This window comes from Zingiber officinale, chromosome 6A (assembly GCF_018446385.1).
Source record: "Zingiber officinale cultivar Zhangliang chromosome 6A, Zo_v1.1, whole genome shotgun sequence".
Taxonomy (NCBI): Eukaryota; Viridiplantae; Streptophyta; class Magnoliopsida; order Zingiberales; family Zingiberaceae; genus Zingiber; species Zingiber officinale.
Window position 1 is genome coordinate 11,125,586 of NC_055997.1, and position 20,844 is coordinate 11,146,429.

Below are 20,844 nucleotides of genomic sequence, written 5' to 3' on the forward strand. Positions count from 1 at the left end.
TAGCTGCTGCCATCTTTAGCCACCGCCATCAGGTCCAGTCGTCGCATCTATCTTGCTTCTTATTCCGCTGCGCCTCTGGTCCTCTAATAGCACCATGCCTCGCAATGATACGATCCGTGACAAAAATAGAATTTTACATATATCGATCGTATATTTCACAAAGGAATGTACATGTATTCTAGATCGAACAAAAAGTAAAATTCTAAAACTAATACAGCTCCTGCTGTATTTGATACATATAATCATGCACACATAAAAATAATGCCCTTGACATGTCCAAGAGTCCAATCACACACAATATCTATATGTCATAATAGTTGGAGCCTGCAACCACAAAGTTAGCACATCCTACTATTATCCTGCCTAAATTATGTATGACATGTGCATAATATATTTGAAAACCAAAACACACAGAGGCAAACTCTAGCTCTTATACCAATTGTTGGTTAGTTCTAGGAAGATCATACCAGTTCCACTGTATAAAAATTTTGTACAAGTGTTGAACCTTTCCTAAGCAACCTATTGTGTTCTTTAGAAGTTAAATTAGGAATCGCAAACGGAACTTAACATTATTGATTCCAAATTTAACTTATCTGTTCTTAATGGTTTAGATTTGGATCGCAAGAGAAACTTAACACTATTGATCCAAATCAACCTATGTTATAAATTTAATTAAATATTAATTTCTAAAATTGGCTTCCAGGACTGCATGGCGAGGCACATGACCTTCTTGGGTATGGGAGCATCCACCACCGCCTAGACAAAGTCTTTTAAGGAAAGCTAATATTTAATTTCCTTATATAACTCTAGGTTTAACAAAAAGGAACAATCGAATTACAAATTCAAAAAATTAAAAAAACACAAACTCAAATAACAAATTCGAAAAACTAGAATCTAATGTCTCTTGTGTTTGGAATTCTTACAAAGAAAAATAACTAGCATGATGTGGAAAATAATTACTAGTTATACCTTTCCTTTGTATGCTAATAACCTCAAGATCTTCTGTCGTATTCCTCGCCTCGTCTTGGACGTCGTGTGGGCGACGATCCTCCAAGATGAACACCGCCCGAAAAGCTCCTCCTCCTTCTAGTATTCGGCCACCAACACCACCAAGGAACCAAAGAGAGCAAGGGGAAAGGGAAGGGAAGAGGTCCAGCTACAAGAGAGAGCACAATCAATAGAATAAGAATAGATGCATACCCTACTTCTCCTCTTCATCTCCTTCTCTTTGTATCCGGCCATACAAAACAACCACATAGAGGTGGTCGGCCCTAGCATGAAGAGAAGCAAGGGTCGACCCTTAGGAGAAGACTTGGAGAGAAGATAGAAAAGAATAGAATTTATTAGATAGATCTATGAGGCCTCTCCTCCCCTTCTTTTATATTACTTGCCCAAGGCAAATAAGGAAAGACTTTTTACAAAAATTAAAATCTTCCTCTTATTTTTCCTTTTCCCCTTTTATTTTTCCTTTTCCTTTCTCTTGATTGATTCAATCATCCAATCAATGATTGATTGGTTTATTTGATTGGTCGGCCCCTTGCTTGGGCACCAAGCAAGGGTGGCCGGCCCCTTTCAAGGCCCCTTGAAAGGAAGGAAATACTTTTGTAAAAAAAAATTATAAGCAAAGAATAAAAAGCTCTTATAAAATTTTACAAGCTCTCTTTTTAATTTCCCAATGTGGATGTTAAAAAAGGAAAGTTTTAAAAATTAAAACCAAGTTTTAAAATTTAAAACTTCTCTTCTAAAATTTCCTTTTTTAACATGGTTACAAAAATAGAAAATTTACAATTTTAAAACTTCTCTTCCTTTTTCCTTAAAACCATGAGGATGGTTAAAAAGGAAAGTTTTAAAACTTTTAAATTTTCTTTTAAACCATTAAATAAGGAAAGTTTTATATTTTAAAATTTCTCTTTTAAAACTTGTAGATATCTACAAAGAGAAGATTTTAAAAATTCAAAACACCCCTCCTTATTTGAAATATATGGTCGGCACCCTTCAAACTTCTTGTGGCCGACCACCTTAAAGAGATTATGGCCGGCCCCTTTGGCTTGGTCACCAAGCCATGGGTCGACCCCTTCTTGGACACCAAGATGGGCTTTTCATCAGTGGATTAGAGGCATTAATGAGGCTATGACAGGGAGCTAGAGGAGAAATTGGTTTTGGCCTTTCGACGAGCTTGAGTATCACGTGTTCGCCCCGAACACACAACTCAAGTTCATCAATAATAACTCATTCCACTAGAGAGTTATTATTACCCTACCGCACCAATCCCAAATTACATTATGGGCTCCTTCTTATCATGAGTGTGTTAGTCTCCCTGTGTTTAAGATATCGAATGTCCATTAATTTAATGAGTTACTGACAACTCATTTAATTAATATCTAGCTCCAAGAGTAGTGTCACTCAACTTCATCGTCATGTCAGACTAAGTCCACCTGCAGGGTTTAACATGACAATCCTTATGAGCTCCTCTTGGGGACATTCTCAACCTAGATAACTGGGACACAGATTCCTTCTATAATCAACAACACACACTATAAGTAATATCATTTCCCAACTTATCGGGCCTATTGATTTATTGAGCTAAATCTCACCCTTTGATAAGTTAAAGAAATAAATATTAAATATATGTACTTGTTATTATATTAGGATTAAGAGCACACACTTCCATAATAACTAAGGTCTAGTTCTTTTATTAAGTCAGTATAAAAAGAACTTACCTAAAATGGTCATACTCAATACACTTAGAGTGTACTAGTGTAATTTATTAGTCAAGATAAACTAATATCTAATTACACTATGACTATTCCAATGGTTTGTTCTTTTCCATCTTAGTCATGAGCAACTGTTTATAATTTATAAAGAACTGATAACATGATCTTCTGTGTATGACACCACACACCATGTTATCTACAATATAAATTAATTGAACAACTACACTTAACAAATAAATGTAGACATTTGACCAATGTGATTCTTTTATTTCTAAAATAAATGTTTACAAAAGCTAGGCTTTTAGTATACACTCTAATAAAGCAAGCATCTAGGAGTTGGAATCTGCGATTTAACGAAGTCATTAAAGATTTTTCTTTTGTCAAAAATCCAGAAGAACCTTGTGTTTACAAGAAGGTTAGTGGGAGCAAGATTACGTTCCTAGTGTTGTATGTTGACGATATACTTCTTATAGGCAATAACATCCCTAGCCTAGAATCTACCAAGACTTGGTTGGGAGAGTGTTTCTCAATGAAAGATCTTGGAGATACAACCTATGTCTTAGGTATTAGAATATACCGAGATAGACAAAGTAGGTTACTAGGGTTGAGTCAAGGTGTATACATTGATAAAATACTGAATAGATTCGGTATGCAGGACTCCAAAAGAGGATATTTACCAATGTCACATGGTGTGCATCTTTCCAAGGCTATGTGTCCAGGAACACAAGAGGAAATAAGTAGAATGGACAAGATACCTTATGTTTCGGCTATAGGGTCCATAATGTATGCTATGATATGCACTCGGCCAGATGTCTCGTATGCATTAAGTATGACGAACAGATATCAGTCAGATCCTGGAGAGGGTCATTGGACTGCGGTAAAGACTATCCTCAAGTATCTTAGAAGAACAAAGAACATGTTCTTAGTTTTTGGAGGAGACGAGGAATTAGTCGTAGTTTTCAGACAGATCAGGATGATCTAAAATTACAGCAAGGATATGTGTTTTGTTTGAATGGTGCAGCTGTTTGCTGGAGGAGTTCTAAGCAGGAGACAGTTGCAGATTCAACAGCTGAGTCCGAGTACATAGCAACTTCAAAGGCAGCAAAGGAAGCTATGTGGATCAAGAACTTCATAGCGGAGATTGAAGTGGCTCCTAGCATTGTTGATCTAGTTGTACTATATTGTGACAATAATGCGGCCATAGCACAGGCAAAGGAGCCAAGGTCTCACCAACAATCCAAACATGTACTAAGGAAGTATCACCTCCTTAGAGATATTGTTTAGAGGGGTGATGTGTTGGTTAGCAGAGTAGATACCAACGAGAATATTGCAGACCCACTCACAAAGGTCTTACCTCTACAGAAACATGAGACCTATGTGAGGAGCCTAAGATTGAGAGTCTGTAGTGTTTGACAATAATGCAAGTGAGAGATTGTTAGTGTGTGCACTTATGTGCCAAGACATTCCTTATGTATTTTGTGGATAATTATTTAATAAAGGCAAGTATTTATCATTAATTATTTACTTTTCTGTACGTATATAATTAATGATAAAGTCCCACAAATTAATGGGTATATTAATCTAAAAATAGTCCTTGATCGGAAAGATATCTAGAGGGGACATGGATATCTAGATCAACGCTGAGTATGACTAGGTTGAGATAGACCGAGGGATGGATATCCAAGTTGTACTTGGGGGTACCTTGAGTTTAGAGGTGCACTGGACACGACCCGCTCAAGAGGAGACCACATATTAAGCATCATTGGTTATTCCTCTTATGAACGAGTGTAACTGATCTTTTGACTTGAGACCTTCATTTATTCTATGTGTGGGGTTATATGCTTTGACGTCGTTAAAAGCAGTCTTTAATCATATTGTGATTAATACGGTAGTTGAGTGTATGACAAAGCGTAGAGAGAATAGTGTTTAGTCAATAGAGGGTTCATCGCTCTCTTGGATTAGGAGTTAACATCCTAGCCGCTTGATAGAGATATTAGTGACTCTAAATCCATGGTCATGGGAGGAATGATTTATCATTCAAGAGGAGTCTATTATATCTTGGAAATCAAGTAAAACAATTAATTTGGTAATGATGCATAATGTACCGAATTAATTGGGATGTAGGTTTAGATGAAGAGATTGAATTACACAATAATCGGTTCATAGTGGTTTACAGTTTATGACTTATATTAATTTTATCGCGTTGGGTGGCTAAAAACTGTTGCTAGACGGTTACCTTAGTCTGTGTATGGATTTACACTGCCTTCGTGTATAAAACCTAGAGGGTCGCACGCATAGCACGTAGACATGAACAATGGTATCGGAAGCTAGTCGAGATCAAGATCAAATATAGATTTATTTGATACAAAGAAGAGAGAATTCGAATAGCCATAATCATGATGATTAATGAAGAATTCGAAGAGTCATCGTAATGATAATTAAAGAAGAATTTGAAGAGTTATCATAATAAAGATTATAAATGAAGAATTTATGAAACTTATAATTCTTCATCTTCCTAATTAATGAAGATCATAAATGATGAATTTATTGAGAACTTAACTCTTCGTATTCCTTGGAGACTATAAGTAGTCATACTCAGAAAGATGCGAGTGTATAATTGATTCTCTCCGAGTTTTCCTCGTCAACTTCTTCTTCATTCGGAAGAGATCATAGTGCTTCCAAGGCTTTGTCGATCCAAGAGACTAGCACCTAACGGATCGTGTCAAGTTCGTGATCTAGTGTGTGTGGATACCGCTAGAGGAGTCACACGTGTAACTCTTATCTGTCTTATTTATCTATGATATTATTCACACCTATCAAAGACTTGAGGTATGTTTTATATTATTTTATGTAAAACTATATGTACCATAAAAAATTCATGATTCAATATACATCTTCCGCTATGCTCCGAACCCAACAATAATATCCTCGTGGCTTTCATTGTTGAGTTAGCCAATCTCAAGCAATACATGACACCTACTGCTGCAGTGAGTTTAGTGAATGCGAATTTTTCAGGATGAATGCTATTTTTCAGTTCCGCTGTCACTGAGATTCATCCAGTTCTAGGCGTCTGCTCATCAAAGTAAACATTCTTTTTACAACAATCTATTGCTCTACTGCATTGGATACTTTGGCAAGTTACATATGATTGATTACATGAAGCATTTTTACCCTGTGCAATGTTCATCTGCAAGGAAGCATTTGCGAAGCTTTGGGTGCGGAACCAGTAGCACCAAAGCTCAGCCCAGATGAGGGTCCTCAAAGATCACCAGGACAGCATTGTTTTTGTTGTGCACCTTTAAAGGTAATTCGTAAACCTCCGACTGAAATTTACTTCTGAATGTTTCTGTTCAATTGTTCAAGTCCAATATCAGTACGTGAAAATCTGGGATCATCGAGCCATCCATTGCTTTCACAGTGCTAAAAGTTCAGCCTCAGCTTCAGTTTCTTGTTCGCTGTCGAATGACTCGTTATCGCTCTCAATTTTGTCATTGAGCTCTGCAGTGTGTATTCGAGTGCCTGCCAGCGGAAAGTCCAGATTAGTTAGAGCAATGAAGTTGTTCGAAGTATCAGTTTCATCTCCTGATGAATCTAGTAGGCTTGACTGGAGCTTTTTGAGTTGGGACCGTTGGCAGACGACACGGCCTTTATTCCATCCAGGAAAATGGAAAGATGGCGATACATTGTCTCTGAGGAAAGAATAGACTGCCTTTGGAACAGGTAAGTCTCGTATTACCGAACTTTTTTCCATCTCCCCGCGCCTGAAACAATTATAATTGGCAAAACGAGCATAAAAAGTCAGATACATGAAGTAGCAATACTCTTTTGAATCATAACCCTATCGACTAAAAATTGTAAATTCATTGATGCATGATATGGATTGTTTTCCTCAAATACAAAGATGAAAATTTAATTGAATTGTTGGACCTAAAACACACATTATAAACGCACAATGAGACAAGCACAGATGATATAAATACACTGCACTATTGTCCCCAAAGTCACAAATCATAATGCATAAGTTAGCTAAGAGCTGCAAAATCAATAATGAAATTCCTAAATGTGTGTCGCCATAAGCATAGACAAAACAAGATATAGTTTGACTTTGAAATTGAACCGATACATATGTTTCACTTGTATAAATCGACAAATGAAAACAAGAGAAATAGTTACGGGAAAAGGATGTCGAAAGCTCACACTACAACAACAGTTGCCAAGTTTGGAAGATCCTCCTTTTCCTTAAATCTAGTGTGCATGTCATTAACCCACACCGACAAAGAAGTAAGAGCCCCACCAACAGCCATCCTGAGCATATGTTATAAAATTTAGGAATTTAAAGGGAAGTTGTAAATATCCAAAAATAACAACTGAAATATAAGAAAGTTACCTATGGACATCAAGGGACCAGACTAGCTTGCTTTTGCGGTATAGCTCAGGAAAAAGGCCACGCTTAGTTGCTTCTTGGAGAACACGCACAGCCCTTTCTTTCTGTCCCAACCACCAAAGTGCTTCCAAGAGTGCATTATATAATCGCAAACCATAACCACAACCTAGAGATATATATTTGTCAAAGACATACTCCACCATTTGCCAATTTGATCCATCATCATACTCCCCTTTAATCATTGATGCAATTACTTGATGAGCGTTGGAAATCCTATTTGTTTTCATTTCTTCCAGTAGCTGGTATGCCTCGTCCCACCTGAAATATTATTTAGGAGTGGAATAGGAAAATGGTAATTAACAACTTATAGAGAAAACACAAATTTATTGTACAATATCTGAGGCTGAAAGATGTAATACAGCTGAAGAAAACATAGTAAAAAAAACAAGGGAGACAAATAGAATTAATGCTGGTCATGCTTGAATAGCAATAATACCAAGCTTATACTAAATTCTTAGCAAATCATTATGGAAAGAGAACAAGAGTAGATAAGACTCTAGTTAAACATTAATCCAGCTCTCAAAAGTCAACAGTGTAAATAGACATAATTACTTAGTGATTGAGGAATCCACCTACTTAGGACAGGTCATTATGTCTCACAAAGTTGTGTTTGGAGTGCTAATTACTCGGGCTCATATCATCAATTTAAAAAAAAAATGAATGAAAGATTAATGAATAATGAATACAATTTGAGAATGGTATGGAACTAGTGAACATGAACAATTGGGAAAAGAAGACAAATGATCCAGCAAAAGCATCACACTATTTTGACTTTGAACCATTTCAGTTGCAATAATATACAAAAAAAACCTAAAAAATGCACTTATAATTTGCTTTAATTTGTGGTAGTACTAGCACCAACTAATTGCATCAATCTATCATCCAAATTTAGCATATTTAGGGGGAATAGCTCCAGGATCAAGGTTTTCAACAAAATTCAGACCCACCACTACGAGCCTTGGAATATTTGATGGTTTCCCAACTTCTCACCAATGGATCTGCCTTTAAGAGGATATAGTTCCACCTATTTGCATAGTATGATTAGACATTATTGGAATGAACCCTATCATCTAGAATTTGTGTTTTAGTTTTTTTTATGATGTGATATGGAACTTTGCCTAATGGAAAACTAATTATTTTCTCGCAAATTAAAATTCAAAAGGTAGCACATCCAGTGTCTTTTCTGTGCAGAAGTGTATGAAAACAATTTAAAGAACAGTTGCCTGTATTTCAGTTCATAGCCAGAGGATTGATTGTGTTTATATTTGACATAGAAATCTGATGGAGGACATCAATATCTTCAAAATTGGATTCTGAAGCTAACAAGTGACAAATTCTGATTGAAAATGAAAAATATGCTTAATAAAAAAATTGTTACCTGTCATTCCTAGCATATACGCCTAGCAACAGGCAATAAGAAATGACACTGGGGAAGACTCCCAGAGACTGAATTTCTTGAAACTGCTCTTTGCTCTCATCAGCAAGCCCTGCAGTGCAGTAAACATTCAGCATTCCCTCAAGAGTCCTCTCATTTGGCTTGCATTTTGAATTCTGCATTTCAACAAAAGTCTTCAAAGCTTCCTCAAACTGCCCTCCTTGACAGTATGCTTCAATAAGGCCATTAAAAGTATCATCAACTCTCGGAATCCCAGCTGCATCCATCCGTGCCAAAATTGCTTGAGCTTCCTTAAAGAGGCCCCCTCTGGCAAAAGTATAGACCAGAGAATTGTATGTCTCCACTGTTGCTATGCTCCCAATCTCGTGCATAGTATTAAATGCGACAAAAGCTTCCTGAAATCAGAGATGAGGAACACAATTTACAGTCCGTTTGATGTTCTGTGGACAGGGAAAAAAATTTGAGGACATTGATGGTGAGCTGACCTCATACAGAGCTGCTTGCCCGTGTGCTTCTACCACTCCGGTATAGGCCTTTGAGCTCGGAATGATGCCCTTTTGGTTCATGTGAGAGAGAACTTCCTTAGCTTCTTGATGAAGACCTCCCTTTCCACAGGCAAACATGAGGCCCTCATAGGTCTCCATATCGGGCTCCACATTCTCCTCAACCATATCATGGAACAGAGTCATAACCTCCTTGAAGTATCCCCCCTCTCCAAATACATTAATGAGGATGTTATATGTCGAGGCATCAGGTGCTGTATTGCCCACCTTCATCTCCAAGAAGAGCTCACGCACGTCCTCATATTGTCCACTCCGCCCATAGAGGTTGAGAAGAATGCTATATGTCGCGGCGGTGGGTGTACAACCTGCTGACTGCATCTGGCGGAGGACACTCATCGCCTGCTTAGAGGCACCAACCTTTGCATATGCCTCCATGAGCACATTGTAAGCTGCCGCATCAGGAAGGTGCCCACCAACTTCCATCTCCGACAGAAGCTCCGAGACACGATCAAGGCGGTTGAGCTTGGCAAATGTGTCAACAAGGTAAGTATGTGTGGCATTGTCGGGCAACACTCCAGCCTCAAGCATGGTTCGAAGCATCATTTCTGCCTCTTCGGAGAGACCACGCGCACCTGCAGCAGCGAGAAGAGTGTTGTACGTAACAAGGTCCGGGTGGATGCCGTCGTGGCGCATCTCCGCAAACAGCCCAAGCAGCGAGTCCCAAGGAAGCCCGCCTCGCGCGCAGGCGTTGATGACGGTGTTGTACGTCAGGGACGTGGGCGCGATGCGGTCCTCCTTCATCCGCGCGAGCAGCGCCAGCGCCGTCTCGTGGTCGCCATTGCGACCGTAGGCGTTGATCAGCGCGGTGTAGGAGAGCGCGGATCGGGGAACCGAATTGGCCTGCATATCCTCGAACACGTCGAGGCACTTGTCGAGCAGTGCCTCGCGACCCAGCACGCCGATGAGGATGGCGTGGATGTGCTCGTTGGGGCGGCACCACGACTGGCGCTGCATGTACTTGAAGAGGCGGAGGGAGCGTTGCCAGTCGCCGCGCATGGCGAACTCCTTGAACACGACAGCGAAGTCAGAGAGGGAGAGGCGGTGGCGGAAGGCCTCGAGGCAGCGGGCGATGCTGCCGCGGGGAGGGAGGCTACTGAGCTTGTTGATGAGGGTCTCGACGTCGTAGCTGTACTTTCCCTTCTGTAGTGCCACCGAAGGGTTTCCCAACACCAGCTCCTTAGGTTTGCTCCGTCCAGCCGCCGTGATGCCGGCCCGGGGTCTCAGCGCCATGCGCCCAGGTGGGTTCCTCCGAGGAGGATGCTGCCGGAGACAATCAGTGCCGAGGAAGGGTTTTCGGAGGTCATGGTAGGATGACGATGAGGATGAGGAGGAGGCAGTGGAAGTGGTGAGGGGAGCGGAGAAGGGAAGAGGAAGCAGCGCCATTTTTAGGGCTAATTTGGAGGTCGAAGCGATTGGAACGAAGGAATTGCGTTGGGGTTTTAGATGGCAGATAACGATGGCCGGATCGAGGACGACGTGAATCCGATTGCCTTCGGACTTCGGATTCGTTTTAATATCAGCGTTGCTGGATTACATTTCCGAACTCAGATGGATCCGACCCGTTAACATGTCATAAAATATATACTATATATAATTATCTATTTATAGATTTTGTTTGTCAAAATGCAATAATTTGATGTCTAATCATACGACTATTTCAAATTATATCACTTTGAAAACTAGAGAGCAATTATTTGTTCATTGTGACGTGAAAAAAAAAACAAATTAATGAGAAAAATAATTTGGCATTGAATAATTTAACCATTTATTTAAAAAAAAATTAAATTATCAAAAAATTCTCATGTTGGCTTATTATATTACCTTCTAATTATTAAAAATACTATTTTTACTTTATAAAATTTAAAGGTTTCATAATAAGAAAAACTATTTTAATAATAAATTATTGTAATAATTTTAAATATAAACAATAAAAATCCAAAGGGATAAACATAAGAGATCGAAAATGCTACGTAGGATTCCGGAATTTTCCAATTGAACTTATTCGATATAAGGCATCTTCAACGGTGAGAAAGATTTTTAGCTTTTTGTGTGCCATCACATGTAGGAAGGGTAGGATCTCCTGGATCATTTTTTGTGGTCTAATATGTCATTTTCATTTGTGATCAGATCATGATCATGATCTGACCATAAATAGTTGCGATATCTTCTTGGATTCATCGTTCCCATCAAATTATAGTTTTTGTTCAGAACGAACGACCTTCGGCTGTCCGAAGGACACTCTCACTCGGCACCCAATAATCTAACTACTTATCCACCACCGGAGGCCTTCGGGCGACCTCCGGCCATCCGCTCCGAACAAAAATTATAATCTGGTAGGAAAGATGAACCCTTGAAGAGATCGCAACTATTGACGGCCGGATCGCGACCATGATCCAACCGTAAATGTGAGTGACACATCTCCTAGATCACAAAAAAATAATCCAAGAGATTTGTCCTTACAAAAACTAGAAAAAACCAACGTTGTGGAAAGTATCAGGACACGTGGTGAGATATTATTTGTCCTGCACTGCGAGCACTATTCTACAGCAAACACCTGATCCGAGGGAGGCTAGATCCTCAGTTTAAAATTATTCATTCATTGGATGGGTAGACTGGACTCTACTTGTTAAATAGATGGGATTCAATTCATCCCACCAATGAATAAATAAAGGATCAAGGCTATGGTCCAGAAATCCGGGACCAAAGGATCCCTGTCCGATCTGGGGTCATCAAGCTCGCGAAGACCGTTGGATGAAACAGATCGGTCCATGGACCCACACCGCGGGCCCCACTAACTTCGTATCCTTTCCTCGCGTGGAATTCTCCATTTTTTAAAATTATTTTTATATTCCACCTAAATAAATAAATAGGAAAAGTGATAAAAGAGTAAAAAAAAGAGAAACGTAGTGATCGACCACAAGACAAGAACCACCCGTTCGAAGCGGGTAGGCCAACGCGACGACCGCCGCGACCGAACCTGATCGAAGGCTCTCGATCTTCCTCGAGCTCCGCCCTCCGACGAGATCTCCGCCGGCGGTTCGATCCCTCTCCCTCTCTTTAAAAAAATCTCTCGGCTAGAGATTCGAATCTCATCGCTTGCCACGCTGCCTGCTGGAGTTGGAGATCATCATGTCGCAGAAGAGGCAGCCCGAAGAGGAGAGGGAGGCAGGTCCGTCGTCCACCGGAAGGGCGTCTCCCAACGAGAAGCGCCCCAGGACCTTCCAGTGGTAAGCAAAGCAACATATGGTGCGATTGTGATTTGGTTGGAGATTCCGAAATGATGGTTTTTGGATATGGATCGTTGAAACTAGGGTCGTCAAGGAGGTGTTGATGTTACAAAAAGTTAATAAGTGGTTTGAGGTGATGGAGCCGTTGATGCGAAAAATTGTGAGTCAATCTGAATTCTACCCTTTCTTTCCTTGTTGTTTGACCTTGCATCTGGAATCAGTTTCGGGTTGTTTGGCTTTATCTGAGTATTGGTTTGTATGAGAGGGAGGCAAGTGTCTATTATCCCAGTATTAACCCAGAAATTTTGAGCAAATTCTTATGTGCTATCTTACAGGATCTGTTTTTCCAATTTCAGTGGTTAAGGAAAGGAGAATTTGACGGTTGAGTGTTAAAAGGGAGAATTTTATGAACCAAATCTAGTTGACTAACTTTGTTGCTTGCCTATTGCCTATCAGTTTTGGTTTCTTCCTGGAGACTTCAAATCCATGAAATTGAGATATATAATTTTATTTCTTGCCTATTGGCTATTGGTTTTGGTGCTCTTGTAGAGGCTTCCAATCAGTTAAAATTGAGTTAATTTTGTATGATTTTATTTGCTTGCCTGTCAGCTATTGGTTTTGGTTCCCTCATGGTGACTCCATTCCATGAATTTTGAGATAATTTTGTAATACTTTATTGCTTACTTACTTGTTAATGGTTTCAGTTCCCTCACAGAGACTTCCAATCTGTAAAAATTGAGATAATTTTATATCAGCAACCAATCTTTAGGTAGAAATTTTAAATTTTATCATCAGTTAATGCTACAATATTTCTTACAGATAAGGGAAGAAGTTGAAATGGCTTTTTCAAAGCATTTGGCCAGTTTTACAAGGTAAGACTCAGATCTTTTCTTGATGAACCATTTTCCTTAAAAATTTGAAAATTAGAAAGGTTTCTTTATGAGAGACCATATTTTGTTGGATTTATGTTTGATAAATAATGTGTCATCAATCAGGCAATGTGAAAAGCAGGTTGGTTCTGCCATTCGAAGTCTACGACTTGAGTTCAAGAATAAGCTTTCTCTTCCTATATTCACTGGTAGTCGAATAGAAGGGGAGAATTCATCAGCCATCTCTGTTACTTTAGTTGATGCCTTCACTGGGGAAGTCACTACAATAGGTCCTGTATCATCATTGAAGGTGGAAATAGTTGTTCTGCATGGAGATTTTGAAGTTAGTGAAGATGGCAATTGGACCGCTGATGAATTTAAGAACTATATTGTGAAAGAAAGGGATGGCAAGCGCTCATTGCTAACTGGTGATGCTTTTCTGGATCTTAAAGGAGGGATTGGTGTGGTAGGAGAACTAGTATTTACAGATAACTCTAGCTGGACAAGAAGTCGAAAATTCAGGCTCGGAGCAAGAATTGCTGATGGTCATTGCAATGGAATCAGAATAAGAGAAGCCAAGACTGAACCTTTCGTGGTTAAAGACCACCGTGGTGAATGTGAGTTTATATGATACTGATTTTTTTTTAGGTTCTTCTTCTTCTTATATGTAGATCAATAATACATTTTTTTATAATTGAAAAATACACAATTTGATTTTTCTTTACAGTATACAAGAAACATTATCCCCCATCACCAGATGATGAAGTTTGGCGCCTGGAGAAGATTGGCAAAGATGGTGCCTTTCACAAGCGTCTAAGCATTTCAAATATTAATACTGTCAAGGAATTCCTGTGGTTATTTTGGAGGGATTCCACAAGGCTCCGAAATGTATTAACATGCATCTTTAGTATCCAATCTGTTTCATCATTTTTCACCTTCAGCAAAAAAACTTCCTTGTCCATTTTTCTTTTTCAAACTAACCACAACTTAAGAATGATACTGTTTATTATTATTATTATTATATACGAATATACTAGATATTGGAACCTTTTTTAAATAATTTCTGCAGCACTAGAATTTCTACAATAATTTTTCATGATAACACTCTTCCTTTGCATATTATATTGTCAATGCAGATTTTAGGCAGTGGAATGTCTGCTAAGATGTGGGAAGTCACTGTCGATCACGCCCGAACATGTTTTCTTGGCGACGAGGTGCATGTATACTACCCAAATGGCCAAAGGAAAACTGGGTTCGTCTTCAATGTTGTTGGAGAAGTGCTCGGTACCTACTCGGAGCAGCAATTTATCCCGCTTTCTGAGCTCCAAAATAACGCAAAGGTGTGTATTTCCCTTATTTGCATACTCTTAACATATCCCTAACTTGTCGATGTCTAATTAGATAGAAGCACTTACTCTTGGGAAACAAGCATCTGAACATTGGAATGATGTTGTAACCTACGATAAAGATGAAATTCTGGGGACCTCTCTGCCTGAGCCTTCAATTTCTTTCTATGGAGCAGAAAACCTGTTTAGTAGCTTCCCCAGTCCCATCAAGAACGATGCCTTTGGTTTTGCTCACTCTGGCATTCTGTCACCTGATGTGTTCCCCATGGGTATCAGAGACTTTGATACTTACCCCCTTGATAATCATAGCGCTTCTCTCTTCGACGAGTGCAGCAGTCAAGCTTTCCACGGTGAAGAAAACTTCCATTACTTAACTAATCTCATTTCTGGCTCACCAGCAGATCTGCCAGTTACGGCTGCGCACACCAAACCTCGCAAAATTTGGAAGACCTTGTCAGTTGTGTTTATGTTCATAAGGAGGATTGTTATAACAATGAAGACAAGGGTACACAAAACTTAGATTGCAGAGGTGCATCTTGAAACCATTAGGTTTTTATATCCTAAAATGAAATGCAGGGGGATGTTTGATTTGCATTGTACATGTTCGCGTTCTTTGTAAATTGCTGGAGGAAAAAAGAAGTTGGGTCCCTGTTATAATCTCTATAGAAAAGTGTACATAGAGAATGCTTAGCACCTAAGGGTGAAATTTGATGTGCCAATGATGCATATTTTTGTGTCGGTCAGGTTTATCTGTTTCATATAAACAGCTTTAGGATTGTGAACATTATAATATATAGCTATTACAAATGTTATGTTTGTTTTGTTTTAAATGTTATTGAATGTTGAGAAGTGATGGGATTTTTGCTTGTATTAGCTGACTATATTACCATGTAACCATATGAATCATAGTCATCAGAAACTTTTGTAACTGCCAATAGAAAATATAAACATTTTGAATCCAAGATCTCAGGAAACAATAGAAAGTTGACATTTCTGCTGAAAGAATCATTTTCTGATTGAATCACTAACAAAAGAAGAACACCATGAAGAAAATTCTGCACAAGCAGTGCAGATTAGAGGTTACTGACCAATATAGATTGGTAGCCTGTAAATTACAGATCAAAGTGATGCTCATTGCAAAATTGAAAATTCTGACTTAGTTAAGCTGATCCAAACCTGTATCGACTCCAAAGAGCCAGAATTTTTTTTATTTTCAAGCTTATTTATTAGAGATTTCAACACATGGACACAAAATATTGAACGATTTGCTGTTTGCAATCATCATGGAAGAATGGCTTTCACCTCTTTCCTATCCGCGCCAAATGACTGTAGGCAGCAACATGCAAAGAAAATGCATTGAAGCACGATGAGACTAACTAGTATACTGATAGCATCAAAGAGAACACTAGTTGCATCAAGAGAATTCATTTTTAACCACATCGGAAGCATTTCCACTTACCTCCACACCGAAACCTTTGACGTAAACATTGGTAAATAACTCAGAAGGGTCAGGCATCAGATTCTCCTAAAAATTCAAGGAAGAGAATGTGAATGATCATAAGGTGATTACTACATTCCAACAAAAAGGTGATTACGTTCACCCAGACACTCATAGTACGTCCCCTAATTATGCGAAGGGAGGTAAATCACGGGATTAGCTTATAGCTGACCGCTAAGTTGGTCGGAGGTGGGAGGGGTTTTTTTTTCCTAAAGGCATATGTCTGTCGGGAATTGATCCCTTGCCAACTGGGCATCCCGTAGGAACGAAGGTGATTGTTACATGAATCTATTGATGAATAATATATTAATTTTCAACAAAGTTGGTACCTTTGCTTGGGCAATGGCCTCCTCTACCTCTTTTCTGACTTCTTTCTCAATGTCCTGCACAAATATTGTGATTTTGTATTTTAAAAAAAAAAACACTACAACAATTCTAATAGGGAGAAGTTAGCATACCTTGAGGTCAGAGACTGTGGCTATCTCATGGGAGAGTAACAGCTTCCTAATTCTTTCGATAGGATCACGCTCCTAATCAATGAAACTTGATACGTATAGAAAATACAATGAATAAACAGTTCTGATGGATGGTGCAGATCTGACTGACCTGTCTCACGCCGGAAATCTCATCACGTGTGCGATAAGTGCTCCCAGGATCCGACATGGAGTGCCCATGGTATCTGTAAGTGTCCATCTCAAGAATCTGCAATTAAAGAAAGAATGCAGATGAATAAGAAAAGATTAGACCAATGATTGAACGGATAAAATAAATATGAAAGTTAAGTTGTCAATCAGGACCATGAGTTCACTTACAAGTTACACAATATACATCGATAGAGGAAGAATTAGGAAACATTTCTAATGTGCTACTGTTTGCATCACACAAGCAGCTTGTTTTCCTTGGTAACTAAGCATGATAATGAACATATTAACAGCTAAGTAATTTTTCTGCACGGAAATGGCTATTGCGCTCCAATAGGGAGATTTTTTAATGTCACGTACTCTAAAGAGAGCATTTTTTTAAAAGTTAGTTACTGAATTTATCACAACCATTTTGAGATTTTAATAAACCTATCACAAACTTCTATTTTTAATAAATACATAATATTTTTTTTTGTAACAAAGCTAGCATTTTCCTCTTAATGCATTGCATTACACTTTTTTTGATGAATCATACATCATATCATATATTAAGTCAACAATTTTAACCATAATTTAAAAAAAAAATCAAATAATTATAATTTATTGTAATTAAAATAGCTTTTCGCTAATAAAGATATATTATATATTACATGTGTCATCATTAGAGAATACAATGAAGCATCAAAATGACACGAGGTCATGTGAAAACAACACTTTGAAGGACAAGTTATTCAATTTTTTTTTGCTAGAGTTGTTACAAAATTTAAAATATGAATTGTACAAGTTAAAAATAAAAGTTTGCCATAGATTTGTTAAAATCTCAAAATTTTCATGACAGATTTACTACTTGACTGTTAAATGTTTTAGTTCAGTTTCGATTTAAACCGAACCAAAACTTTTAGTTTGGTTTGGTTTGAAATTGTAAATTGAAAACTAAAGATAACCAAAAACTAGTTTCCAAGCAAGATTTCTAGCGAGAATAACCATCAAACTTACTGTTAAGTAAGGATTACTATGTTTAATAAACATAACAAGTAAATAAATAACAACATACAAGCCAAAACCATAATGTTACCTAGTTCGAAAGAAAAAGGAGGTGAAATCCCCATTATGTTGTTTACAGTTTGTCTCATCTTTCCTATTTAAACTTCAAAACTAGATATTCTTTCCATTGGTTTTAAGAATCAATTTTAAACAAGCACAAAATATGTAGCAAACACGTGAAGACATTTTAAAAATAAGTTGACATACACAATATGGGAAATTAAATGCAATGAGCCAACTTCATAAAGCACTTAAAAGAAATGTTGAACCAATGCTTGATTCCAAAATGATACTTACGATTGGTCCATTTTTCAGAGCATACTCCTTCGCAAATTTTGAAGCTTGCTTCACAGCCAGAACATCCATTCCATCAACCTGTTCAGACAAGCAATTCATTAGGGAAGAGAATCTAATTCCAAACCACTGAATCTATATAATATCTTCTTAACTTCAAACTATAAATGATGATAAGCACAAAATTTACCGTTTCACTAGTCAGCAGTTATAGATTTAGTGATGTGTTCATAGCAAATGATGTTTTTGAAGAAGTCAAAATCTGATTTGTTGCCTAAAGGGCAGAAGTAAGATGATCTTAAATTATGGTTAGGGATTATTGCACTGAACAGTTAAGATTTTTGGTTTTCCTAATCAAGTATTGAAGGTTTGCCTAATCAAGTATTGAATGCCATTGTCTCTTTCAAAACTGCACCATGGAAGGGATGAGAATAAAGTTTCACATTAATTTCATTGTACACAGTAATTATTTGCTAAGCTGGATAAAAAAATTAGTGCAGAATTCATATTCTCAATGATTAATTTCTAAAAATAGTCGCTTTCTTGTTTTAGTTTTTCCATGGTCCACATCAAACTGGCTTTGCTAGGTGGACAGGAGGAAAGTGATTATTTGACTATCTAGATTAACTTGCAGCACTTCATTATTTATTTTTCAAGGCTCTATAAGGTCTAGACAACGGACGCCTTTTACAAAGATAGCCCCAATTAATTGGAATTATATTTCTTCCTACCCCAAACCTCTCCTACTCAATCCATTTTCATTAATAAAAACACAAAACTGAGCACATTGGTGTTTCACATACTGTTAACAGAAAGCATGGAGCTCTAATAAATTCCTTAAGGAGTTAGAATTTGTCTAACTCTAACCAGGTATATTAGAGATTGACACCTAAATTAATTTTACAATCATTGAACAAGGAAGAGATTATGCTCCTAGTCAAATGGATGCATTCTTGCAATACAATCACTTTGTACAGCTAATAAAACTATCAAATACTTGATTCCTACATTTCAGTACAAAGACACATAATTTATGGTCTAGTGTAAAACTAAGCTCTCTAACTGTTGGCAAGCATCTTTTCACCAAAAATTAGTTAACTATGTAGTGGCTCTCTAATGTGCGTTTATATGCACACTGATATTAATTTTGCATGGATCCCATAGCAATCACATTATTACCTCTGATCCAATTCAACAGATTCTAAGATAGCTAAAACATGTATTAAGCAGGTTCTCAAACTGTTTGGCAAAAAACATAACTTTTCACAAAAAATAAAAAATAAAAAGATAACCATACCATGATTGCATTTATATGAAAAAATTATTTTAATCTTATAATAGATCCCACATAGAAAATTACTTATTCCTTCTGATCAAGTTCCTTTTTAGTGACTTGTACAATCCAGGCTTGATCATTATTATCTTTGACTAAGTTTCCAGACCTTCAGCTTCTGGTGCTCTTATATTGAATTTTGCCAAGGAAAACAATTTCCTTTTATCCATAAAAAGAAGAAGAAGAAGATTTTTTGAACATGAGGCAATGGATTTGTGAATTTGTTAAATAGCCACCAATTTATGAATGAACATGAAATAAATAAATATGTATTCCAGTGTACCTTCAAACCAGGTACATAATCCCCTCGTTTATAGTAGGCAGGACTCTTTGAAGAACGCCATTCAGCAGTCCCCATACCGTCTGCAAACAATTAACAAATATAAGAGCATATCAACCAAATTCGACAAGCGATCTATAATCTTTTTTTTTTTGTTCACATCCTAATCATCTTAGTGCTCACAATGATTGTTCTCGCAGACCAGTATGGCCGGAAGATCCCAAAGTGCCGATATGTTAAGAGCCTCGAAAAGCTGCCCTTGGTTAGCAGCGCCGTCACCATACAACGCAAAGGACACAGTCCCTTCCTTCAAGTACTTCTGAGCAAAGGCGAGACCGCAACCGAGCGGCACTTGGGCACCCACGATCCCATGGCCACCAAAGAACCCTGATTCCTTCTTGTAAAAGTGCATCGACCCGCCTTTCCCCTTCGAGCACCCTGCGCGGCGACCCATGAGCTCCGCAAAGGATTCAACGAGGGTTCCTCCGCGCCCGAGGTAGATGCAGTGATCACGGTAGGCGGTGATGATTGCGTCCTTCTTAGTGATGGCCGCCTCGAGGCCGATGGCGATCGACTCTTGCCCATCATAGAGGTGGCAGAACCCGCGGATAAGCTTGGACTTGTAGAGAGAATCGGCCGCAATCTCCATGCGGCGCATCAGGGACATATCGCGGAAAAAGGAGAGGAGCTCGAAGGGGGTGGTCTCTACAGAGCGCGATGGTGGGTCGATCTTGTGGCCAGTGAAGGGGACGCTGGTCTCGACGGTGATCGTTGACTCGCTTCCGGTGGTGGAGAAGGGTCGTAGGAGGCGGTGATCGTGTAGCGGAGCGCTGGAGAGGCGGCGGACGACAGCGGAGGCGGCCATCGAGGAATGAAGCGACGAATCTGCAAACGGACGGATGGTGACGACGGTTGTTAGCAAAAGCAAAACCGGCTTTTTATTTATTTTTCATATATTTCACTTTACCCCTCGGATTTATAACTATTTTATTTTTATTTTTTAATTGACATTAGTTTACGTTAATTAATCACTCACACCGTCGTCACCATCCGTCCGTTAATAATAATAACTATATTACTATAACTGTCACGAAATTTTTCTCATTAATATATATATAATATCTTTAAATTTAAATTTTCATATCTGATTATTGACATCATATATGTGAAATGTTAAATTTTATGTGAGGTGTCC

The 20,844-nt window shown here is 38.3% G+C and overlaps 3 protein-coding genes across 3 annotated transcripts; 1 reads left to right on the forward strand and 2 right to left on the reverse strand.

Moving 5' to 3' along the window:
• Positions 1–5,706: 5,706 nt before the first annotated feature.
• LOC121995795 (pentatricopeptide repeat-containing protein At1g74850, chloroplastic-like) lies at positions 5,707–10,555 on the reverse strand. The gene is made up of 5 exons (XM_042549566.1): positions 9,040–10,555; positions 8,537–8,949; positions 7,102–7,416; positions 6,912–7,019; positions 5,707–6,475 (listed from the first exon to the last, which is right to left on the reverse strand). The coding sequence occupies exons 1-5, from the start codon at positions 10,498–10,500 to the stop codon at positions 6,127–6,129; spliced, it is 2,646 nt and encodes an 881-aa protein (XP_042405500.1). The 5' UTR covers positions 10,501–10,555; the 3' UTR covers positions 5,707–6,126.
• A 1,445-nt stretch (positions 10,556–12,000) lies between these two features.
• On the forward strand, positions 12,001–15,389 carry LOC121995796 (calmodulin-binding protein 60 A-like). Its single transcript, XM_042549567.1, has 7 exons — positions 12,001–12,344; positions 12,429–12,504; positions 13,164–13,216; positions 13,340–13,830; positions 13,941–14,101; positions 14,350–14,553; positions 14,615–15,389. Exons 1-7 carry the CDS (start codon positions 12,247–12,249, stop codon positions 15,077–15,079), a joined length of 1,548 nt encoding a protein of 515 aa, XP_042405501.1. The 5' UTR covers positions 12,001–12,246; the 3' UTR covers positions 15,080–15,389.
• LOC121995797 (pyruvate dehydrogenase E1 component subunit alpha-1, mitochondrial-like) lies at positions 14,250–20,557 on the reverse strand. The gene is made up of 8 exons (XM_042549568.1): positions 19,833–20,557; positions 19,653–19,732; positions 18,040–18,117; positions 16,664–16,759; positions 16,516–16,587; positions 16,387–16,440; positions 16,019–16,084; positions 14,250–15,885 (listed from the first exon to the last, which is right to left on the reverse strand). Exons 1-8 carry the CDS (start codon positions 20,512–20,514, stop codon positions 15,841–15,843), a joined length of 1,173 nt encoding a protein of 390 aa, XP_042405502.1. The 5' UTR covers positions 20,515–20,557; the 3' UTR covers positions 14,250–15,840.
• Between the last annotated feature and the right edge of the window lie 287 nt (positions 20,558–20,844).